A 10,044-nucleotide genomic window follows, 5' to 3' on the forward strand; every position below is an offset into this window, starting at 1 on the left:
GCGGAGTGTGCTTGAATTGTACTCGATATCCCTCCCTGATTATTCTCAGGATAAAAGCATTTGGGGTAATCCTTTCCCACTGTGGGAGGAACTGCCCCAGTCTTCCCCCCCACGGGAACCAAGTCACTGGGACTTAGTGGTTTTCTTAGAAGAGGAAAACAGATTGCCTTTCTGTTTTCCCCTTGTCTACTGTTTCTTAGGAGCCGACCCCTTAGTGGTCTGTCCTTGCGACTGTCCCTGACTTTGGGGACGACTAACAAAGTTTTCCTGTTGCTTTTTTAGTTTTAACAGGGAAGGCTTTTTTCTTGTCCGCAGTGCAATCCAGAACCTTTTCTAGATCCTGCCCAAACAGGAGGTCTCCTTCAAAGGGGATATCACATAACCTCACCTTTGAAGCTGGGTCCCCTGACCAGGATTTTAGCCATAGTGCACTGCAAGATGAAATCACCAGAGCAGCGATCCTTGCTGACAGCTTGACCGACTCTGCAGAAGCGTCTGCTATATAACCTGCTGCTTTGTGCAGCATAGGAAGGGAATCCAAGATTTCCTTCCTAGAGGTCCCGCTTTCTAAATGCCCTTGCAATTGTTCCAGCCAGACCTCCAGGTTGCGAGCCACTATTGTTGTGGCCATAGCAGGCTTTAAATTGGTCATGGTGACTTCCCATGACCTTTTTAACAGCACCTCCATCCTATTGTCCATAGGTTCCTTGAGGCCACCCATGTCCTCATAGGTGAGGTCTGTTGATTTTGCGCACTGGGAGAAAGCTGCGTCAACCTTGGGTACTTTGTTCCAGACGCAGGTGGGAACTTCACTGAAGGGAAATCTCCTCTTCATACTTTTTAGGAAAAAATAGTTTCTCTGGTTCCACCCACTTTTTTTTTTTTAATAGAGTCCACCAGTGTGCTGTGAACCGGGAAAACCCTGGCTGAATCTTCTTTCAGAGTTTGATACATCCGGTCATGTAAGGACAGCGAGACCTGCTCTTCCTTAACTCCTCGAGTGAGAGCCTGTATCTGGGAGAGCTTGTCCCTTTAATCGGAATATCTCTGGATGATGCCGTCTCACTTAGGCCATCAAGAGGATTGAATTCCTCTTCCCCCAATTCATCACCCTCCTCTGAGGTAGAAGCAGGGGAAACTGCGGCTGGTTTTGGGGTCTCAAGTAGAGGTCGACCGATATGGGTTTTTCTCTGGCCAATGACGATATTTCGAAATCATGGCGGCCGATAGCCGATATATGATGCCGATTTTTTGGGGCCGATATGTTAGGCCGATTTTTTTTTTTTTTTAATCCCCCTTGATCTCATAAAATCTAACACCTTTCCCACTGGGACATTTTTCAGGCGCTTTTGGGCTAAAAATAGCGCCTGTAAAGTGCCTGCACAACGGCTCCCCTGCAGTCTGTGTGAAAGACAGAGTGCTTTCACACTGAGTGCCCGTTCACACAGGGGCGACACGACTTGCAGCGCGACTCACAGACGCGACCTGCAAAACGACGACTGTATAGAAGTCAATGCAAGTCGCCCCAAAAATAGTACAGGAACCTTTTTCTAAGTCTGAGCGACTTGAGTCACTCCTATTAGAACGGTTCCATAGTACAGAACGGAGCGCGACTTGTCAGGCGACTAAATCGCCTGACAAGTCGCGGTAGTGTGAACGGGCACAAAGGCGATGCGCTGGCAGGATCTTAAAAAAAGTCCTGTAAGCAGCACGTTTGGAGTGGTGTATACCGCTCCTCCACCACTCCTGCCCATTGATATGAATGGGCACCACTGCCGAAGCGCATGCAATGCGATTTGGCAGCGGTGCTTCACGGGTGCATTTAACCTCTTCCTCGGCCGCTAGCTGGGTTTTATGTGCCCCACTAGCAGCCAAATAGCGCCGCTAAAATGATGGTAAAGAGCCGCTAAAACTTGCAGCGTTTTACCATCAACGCCTGCCCGCTCCAGTGTGAAAGTGGCCTTCATAAGTGATACAGAAAATGTCTTACATTTAAACATTTATTAAACAAAACAAACCTCCAATCAGTTTACTTGTATGTATGATTTAGATAAAAAAAAAAAAACATATATTAAATAAAAACAGGTAGTCAAAACTTTGACGAAAAAAAAAAAAAAATGGGCTAACTTTACTGTTTTTAAAACATTTTTTTTTTTTTTAAATAGTGTATTTTTTTCCCAAAAAAATGCATTTGAAAGACCTCTGTGCAAATGCCGTGTGACATAAAATATTGCAACAACCGCTATTTTATTCCCTAGGATCTCTGCTAAAAAAATATATATAATTTTTGGGGGGTCTAAATGATTTTCTGGCAGAAAATACAGGATTTTTACTTGTAAGCAACAAGTGTCAGAAAAGATTTAGTCTTTAAATGGTTAAACTGAGAACTTCTACACACTGAGATGATTTCATTCATTCAAGTGTAAACATTGTATCTTTTTGTTCTTTTCTTGGCAGCCTGCCCAGAGAGGAGGAAAGTCGTTTCTATGACGACTCAGGCAACTTACACTGACTTCTATTACAGAAGTCTTTTCAAGTCCAGCTGTTCTAAAATCTGCCTTTTTATCAGCACAATCGGCCGATGCCGATTAATTAAAAAACTGCAAATATCGGCCGATATATCGGTCGACCTCTAGTCTCAAGGTTCAGTAGCATTGTCTTTATGGACTGCATTTCCTTCTGTACTCCAGAAATCAGTGCCTTACAGGCCCGTAACCTCCTTGTAAACCAATTTATCTATATAGTGTTTACAGAGGGGCTTAACCCATTCTTCCTTAAATTTGTTCATACACGAACAATTCTTCTTCCCCCCCCTGATCTCTCTGGTTCTTTGGGCAGAGCCTAAGACAAGAGAAGAAGGAGATAAGAAAAAGGAAGGGAGACATAGACAAACCAATATCAGAGTAACCTTAGCAAAATAGGATGCCTTCACCAAACACCTATGTGCACCCCACCAGCCACTGACAGGATTCGCAAGACACGCTAGTCCTGATCCTGTTTAAATAGAGAGGGGGACATAAAAATGGACCATTTCTAAATGCCTCTGCATCGATTAGTCCATCATTCCTCCCCCCCCCCTCCCAGCCCCGTAGGTACAAGGCCCCCCTGTGTTTGCCTACCTGAGCTGGTTTGGCACCACTGCCACAATCCGCACGACCGGAAGTGGTTCGCCAGAAGTCCCCGCCCTCCTTCTGCATTCCACAGGCCGGAACTCACTGCCTGTGCCCGCCCCCCGCCTGAGCCGCGCAAAATCCAAAAGTCAGGCGGGGAACACCAGCCCTCCCTGGGCTATTAAGGAGGAGGAAGCCGGTTCACAGCTGCTCTCAGCCTGACCGGGGGACCCCAGATGTCCGCCATCCTGACCTCAGGTATGCAGACCTCCTTCCCCTTCTGTTATGGGCTCTCCCAGTTTCAGGGGAAGGAGAGCTCCAATCCAGCCTCCTCCTCCGGTGGTGGAAACAAAAAGACTGAGGGAGAAGGGACTGGTGTCGCCCTTTAAAGGTCTGATGATGCGTTTCCTGCCTCTGCCATCTCTCTAGTCCTGTCCTGGACAGACGACTAGTGAAAAATTTGATATACCACGTCAGGAGTTCTATGGCTACTTGCAAATAAGACACTATGCCCAGTCATTTGCCCCAAACCTCCAATTCTCCAAACCAATGCCATTTGAGAGTCTAATGCTGGAGGGATCCGCACGTCGCGGTTTAATATCACAAACACAAGTATATGCTTCGCTGGGAAAAGATACTGGGAGAGGAGATTCCAGAGGCGACATGGCAGATGATCTGGTCTCAGAGCCGTTTTTGTACGCTCTATAAAGAAAACCCCTATAAAATCCTCTACCTTTGGTACCCGACTCCAGATGTTCTCCATGCCATTTATCCCTCTAGCTCGGACAGATGTTGGCATTGTCAGGGAGACAGGGGAATCCTATACCATATCTTCTGGACATGCCCTAAGATAGTACCTTTCTGGATGGAGGTACAGTCCCTACTGTACCGTCTCCTGGGGGTGCAGGTACCCAGGACCCCGAAATTATTCCTCCTAGGAGTATCACACCTACAGATCCCCAAACACTCAAAAAAACTACTTAGACAGGTCTTGACACCTGTGAGGTGTCCGGTTGCCCTACATTGGAAAATAACTTCTCCACCCCCCCAAACAGACCTGTACACTAGAATGAAAAAGACAGAGCTGATGGAAATTGCCAGCTAGACTGCAGAACAAACTGGAAGTACACGATCGAGTCTGGGAGGACTGGCACAGGCAAGAGGATCCGCTATGAGCTGATGGAGGAGCCTTCTTGTCCTCTGTCTACTTTCTCTCTCTTTCTTCTAGATCTTACCGAAGCATATAAAGGACACGGTTTGATAGCTAATAATTGTTGTGTGGAGTCGGGAATGACTCCCTATAGTTTGCACTTTTGTTTACCGTTTTCTCATACACATTGGCTCAACAACTATGCTAAAGTCTGTATATCTCAATGCTTACTCTTAAAGGAAACATTACCTTGTTCTGTACAGTCCAGTAAACCTGCCATGCGAGAAATAACAGTGTGGCCGTTTCTGACCTCCCTAACTAAAATGCTAATTGACTGGCTTCTATGCCGATCCATTATGTTTAATAGTTTAAGTCACTAACCCAGAGCTAAGTATGCAAATTAGGAGAGTCAGAGAAAAGTAAGAAGTTAACTCCATACTCATTCCAGGGCTCCAATTCAAAGTACTAAAGAGAGTGTCGGCAACATAACCAGGCAAGCCATAACCACAGAATCTCACTTTTCCTGTTGCAGTATAGGATGAAAATTATACTTTCACATAAACCCTTCAAGCCCTGAATAGCACGTCATAGGTAAAATACAGCCAACCATGCCAGGACTCCTGAAGTCCACCAAACAAGAGATTTTATGTCACAGTCAGCAGCACAACACGCTCCCCAAAACTTGGAGGGAAAAATATGCGGTAAGTGTAGAGTACATAAGCAGGCAGTAGGGAGCCAGGAACACTACGTACCCCCTGAACAAAGCCAGGAGCACATTGGAGTAGAGCTTAAAAAAAGTCTTCCAGCATTTATGCCATCGCTGTTGGGAGGTTTAACCAAAGGCACAACAGCATTCCCAGGCCACTTCCCCTGCACAGCTTAGTAACCAACAGTTAGCAGAGGCAAGGGAGCGACAATCACCCCATTCAGAAAGGACACATGTTGCACCAGTCAACTGGACTTTAGGGGACATTCATTCACTGCTCCTACCACAGGAAGGACCTACACCAGGCCAGTTCACCAAAGTATTAATTATTAATTCACATTAAAGTATTGATCTATTCCAGGCAATGAAAAACAGGAATGGCCCAGACAGACATTTACCTGCCCATGAAGAGGAAATAGACTAACACTGGGTTCACATATGTGCAGCCTGGTTTCAGGTGCGAACCAGGTTCTGAATTTTTGCTTGGATTCACCCTTGAATCGGACCCAAAGACACACAGGACCCTTTTGGAACGTGGACCTGTGTGAATCGGCTCCATTGCAAGCGGGGCGCGCTCACCTGTCATGCGAATTGCATGCAGGCAAACCACATCTAATTCGCACATTTGTGTGAACCCAGCCTAAAGAGCAAATTTGGATGACGGGGAAAAAAAAAAGGGAGTCGTTAAAGGACAGCAGATGAGAGCCCTGGGCTGAACCACCTTTTACCAGTTTACAAGCGGTTCATTTTTTTTCTGGACAGGAAACAAAAAGACTGACCAGTTATGTAGAAGGGCTTTCGATTAAAGTTTGTATTGATGCCTTTCCCATTTCTGGTGGAGAAGGTGCCTGTCCATGTACTGTTGTAGAAGAGAGTTTGGGAGAATATAACCCACTGGTTGTTGGTGCAGTTGGTAGACTAATCAGGGAACTCAAGTGCATTTTGCCAATGGAGTCCGTGAATGATAAAAAAAAAAACCACAAGGTAATTCATTGGTGTCTTATCAAAAGCCATGTGATCAATATTTATTTGACCTACCAAATAGGTGTCTATTCCGATGATTTGTTTTAATCTGAAGATAAGCAATATAAGGGGTTATTGAGTTGTTAGTTGGGTGTGGTATCACACTTGGAAAAAAACTAACAATAGAAAGGCATGCAAACATGATAACTGTTGACGCAAGAACCCACAAGTTTATGTGGAATATATGTGCAAACAAAACAAATAATGATGATTCACACAAAACGTAGTCCGTCTTACCTTTTTGCTAGGTTAGCTGCACTAGCTGCCGAGTTTCCATTTACTAGCAAAGACACATTAGAGATGGCTCCAGCCTGGAAACACTCTACAATGCCAACATCTCTGCGAGGACAGTAACCAAAGTCATCTCCTGTCACCACCAGCTTGAGGGTGTTTAGAGACATTGCATACATCAGAAGTCATCTGCATGTTGGAATTTGAGAAGAGAATTAGTAAATGGACATTTAACTTGCCACAGATTTTAGATGGTGGCCGAACAAGTATGCACCCAGTAGTTTTATAAGCATGCATGTATTGCCAATTTCAGCCGGGGGGGGGGGGGGGTAGGGTAGCCAGATACTCCCAGGATCCTTCTATCAGTTTACCAGTCACCTAATAAAATACAACTCCAAAATCTGAACATAAGCACATGGCATCTGTAGCTACCTACAAAATTGACGATTATCACTCAGCTTGGCTAAAATGGCGCATGCAACTGTTATCTCTGTGGGATCATTTAGACCTTGCAATTAATTAAAGTATCATCAAAGTTCAGGTTACATCCCATGTACCAATGGTATCATATGCTGAAGTATCTCAATTCTGTGTGCACCATCTTCCTTATTGAACATGTGCTGATGCTCCTCCACATAAACAGGACGTGTGAGTTTTACCTTATCAGTACTGCCTAGTTTGACATTGCAGAGTGCCAGTATCACATGTTCCACATTACAACACTATGTGCAAAAGTGCAAGGCTAAGGCAGACCATATACGGTTTGAATCTTGGCCGTTTCAGCAAGAACCAGTCAAGATTTGAACAGTGTATGGGCAGGCTGAATGTACCAAGTTGATCAATGAATTGATCAACTTGGGTACAACCAGAATGCTGGGTTTTACCTGCGATTAATGCTAGCAGCTGCTATAGCCGCTAGCAATAATCAGGTCATCTCTCATCGGGGATGGCATCCCTAGCTGGGAAAAGACAATGGCCCAGTAGGAGGGATTCCCACATCACTGTGTTGATGGGGGAAATCAAGCGAATTTCTTTCCTGCCACGGAAATTCGCTCCATGTATGAACAGCCTAAGGCCCAACTCCAGGAATGAGGGGGGAAAAAAAAAAAAAAAAAAAAAAACCCTTGCGGTGTAAACTAGATTTGAAACCACCCTCCTGCATTGTATGTCAACGAGGGACAGAGACTTTAGATGGTCCAGAAATTCATAGAATCGCCCATGACACCACCTCCTTAGATCCCCCCCCCCTTTTAAAAAATGTGTTGTGTGAATAAAAACATAGCAGGGTTTTCTCAAGACTACAAAAGTGGAAATATGCTTTTCACATGGGCCTGTGCAATGTAAATCCTTGCAGATTTCCCTCCCCTTGAAAGCCCAGGTGGTGCGTACAGCAGTCTATAGACATGAATGGCTGGGCATACTCTGGGTGCTCACATATTTTCTGCATATACTATAAAAAGTGTATAAGTGAGCACTGGCACATACCCAATTACTGTGGAAATTTACTCTGCATGAGCTCAGGTGCTCATGTGCAGAAGGCCAAAGTGTATTCTCTTATCGTATTCCATTATTTACAAGTAAAAGCCCAAGGCTGAATTTGCAAAGTTCTAATTTATTAGTACAACAGCGGTTTATCCAAGTCCATTGACTGGCAGCTGTCCCTTTCCCACCAGTAACCATGCCACATCATCATTACAGTGAGGGAAAAAAGTATTTGAGCCCCCTGACTAAGAAATGATCAGGCTATAATTTTAGGATTCGCATACACTGCTGGTTGTAAATGGACTTTTAGAAACAGTGGACATTACAGTGGGGGAGATGACAACATTACAGTTATAATTAATTAAAATTAGTCGATAAAAAAAAAAAAAGGGGGGGGGGGGGGGGGAAGAACATTAAGACCAACCTACGATCGCGTTTAATGGATGGAAGTCTCAACGCCTGCATGAAGCTTAACCTCACCACGTATCAAACCAGACTACAAAGCCATCAGCAAAACCATGCAGCACCAGAAGTCACATTAAACGGTAAGAAGTACTTTATTCATTATTGGTTAGCAACAGCATAACAACGTTATTAAAAAGAATTCAGAGGTCATGTCATGTTTGCCAACTTTGCCGTATTTCTTTGTTCTGTGATTTATCTCTTAATAAAGAACACCTGATTTTTAATTCAGAGACTTATTGTACTTTTAAAAGTGTTGGTCTTACATAAAATGCACATTTACTTGTATTTAGTTTTAAACATAATGTATGGCTCTCACGAAATGACATTTTAAAATATGTGGCGTTCATGGCTCTCTCAGCCAAAAAGGTTCCCTACCCCTGCTCTGGAATGACAGGTCACTGGTGGCCGTAGCCATCCTTTGTGTGTGTCCAGCAGCAAACACTGCAGACAGCTGTGGCTGAACCAGGAATCAGAAGGTTCCCGCCATTCCAAATCGCACTGACCTAAATCGCCAGGGTGACTAGCCCAAAGGAGAATCGGCACTCTGCGTTTAGATGTGATCAGTTTAAAAGAAATAAAAAATAAAAAATGTATATATATTATATATATATATATATACATACATACACACACACACACACACACACACACACACACACACACACACACACACACACACGCATATAAAGAGCCAGATCAGATATTCTGAACTCATGTAAATGCAGGTAGAATAAAAGCAGGGGATAGGGATCTGGGAAGTATGTACTATAGATCAATGTATCCTACAGAACACTCCTAGGAGTATACCAGGACACAGTGTGGGCTTAGAGCACACTATTATTATCTGCACTTCACAACATCAACATGTACATACACACACATACTTTTATGTACACGTGCTTCTTCGTCTTAATATATCAGGATATCCATATTCTCTAAAGACACACTGGAGCATGTAAGGCTGTAGCTATGAGCAGTGCAGAGTAGTGAGCAGCAATGTGTGTGTTCTATGGATGTCCTCCATACAGTATGATGAGAAGGAAGTGATGACCGCACACTCACCATACCCCGGACGCAGCACTTCAGTCACAGCCTGCGTACCGCTTCCTCCAGATCTGTCATTTCCTTCACCGCTCATCGCCCTGTAGTGTCTATCCGAAACCATGGCCCGCCCCTAAGATGTCATACTAAAACCCCGCCTACAAGATGTCACACTAGAACCCCGTCCCACAAGATGTCACACCAGAACCCCGCCCCCAACATGTCACACCAGAACCCCGCCCCCAACATGTCACACCAGAACCCCGCCCCCAACATGTCACACCAGAACCCCGCCCCCAACATGTCACACCAGAACCCCGCCCCCCAAGATGTTCTGCCTTTCCTATTCCCCAGCTAGTTGGTGGGCGTCTGTCACGTGGAGGACAGAGGGTGGTCCATGTTTAGAGAACACCGAGTTGTGATTGTGGCTCCTTTTGCCTGTCATCCCTATCCCCTAGGTCCTGTTCCTACGGTCACTGATAAGAGGCTGTGCAGACCTGCAATTCTGATTCGTTTAATCTGCATACTCGTTCTGTTCAGTAATTTAGAGAAGCATGGCAGGGAACTCGCAGATTCATTTATGCAAACGTTGCCTCCTAGCAATCCTCAGTGTATCACTTTTTAGAGGGTATAGGTGTGTGCACCCCAAAACACAAACAAACCTGTGTGCCAAAAGTATTGGGACGCCTGCCTTTACACACGTGAACTTTAATGGCATCCCAGTCTTAGGCCCCTTTCACACTGAGGCGCTTTGCAGGCGCTAGAGTGCTAAAAATAGCGCCTGCAAAGCGCCTTCAAACAGCCGCTGCTGTATCTCCAGTGTAAAAGCCAGAGGG

At 44.9% G+C, this 10,044-nt stretch overlaps 1 protein-coding gene across 5 annotated transcripts in view; it reads right to left on the bottom strand.

Annotated features, from left to right (window-relative positions):
* The window catches only part of YDJC (YdjC chitooligosaccharide deacetylase homolog), a 41,705-nt gene extending 32,312 nt beyond the window's left edge, over positions 1 to 9,393 (bottom strand). For 3 of the 5 annotated variants that reach the window (XR_013263860.1, XM_077461628.1, XM_077461631.1), the window contains exons 1-2: positions 9,230 to 9,393; positions 6,227 to 6,409 (exon numbers count right to left, since the gene is read on the bottom strand). Coding sequence is in view for 4 of the 5 variants with exons in the window: in XM_077461628.1 (XP_077317754.1) it covers positions 6,227 to 6,399 (173 nt within the window). In the remaining variant the exon portion in view is untranslated. Of the gene's footprint in view, positions 1 to 6,226; positions 6,410 to 9,051; positions 9,205 to 9,229 lie in introns of those variants that run through there. The other 2 variants (XM_077461630.1, XM_077461629.1) reach the window with 2 other exon arrangements.
* Between the last annotated feature and the right edge of the window lie 651 nt (positions 9,394 to 10,044).

The sequence above is a fragment of the Lithobates pipiens genome, unplaced genomic scaffold, assembly GCF_037356315.1.
Source record: "Lithobates pipiens isolate NorthernLeopardFrog02 unplaced genomic scaffold, aLitPip1_a1.2 Scaffold_3, whole genome shotgun sequence".
NCBI classification, from domain to species: Eukaryota; Metazoa; Chordata; class Amphibia; order Anura; family Ranidae; genus Lithobates; species Lithobates pipiens.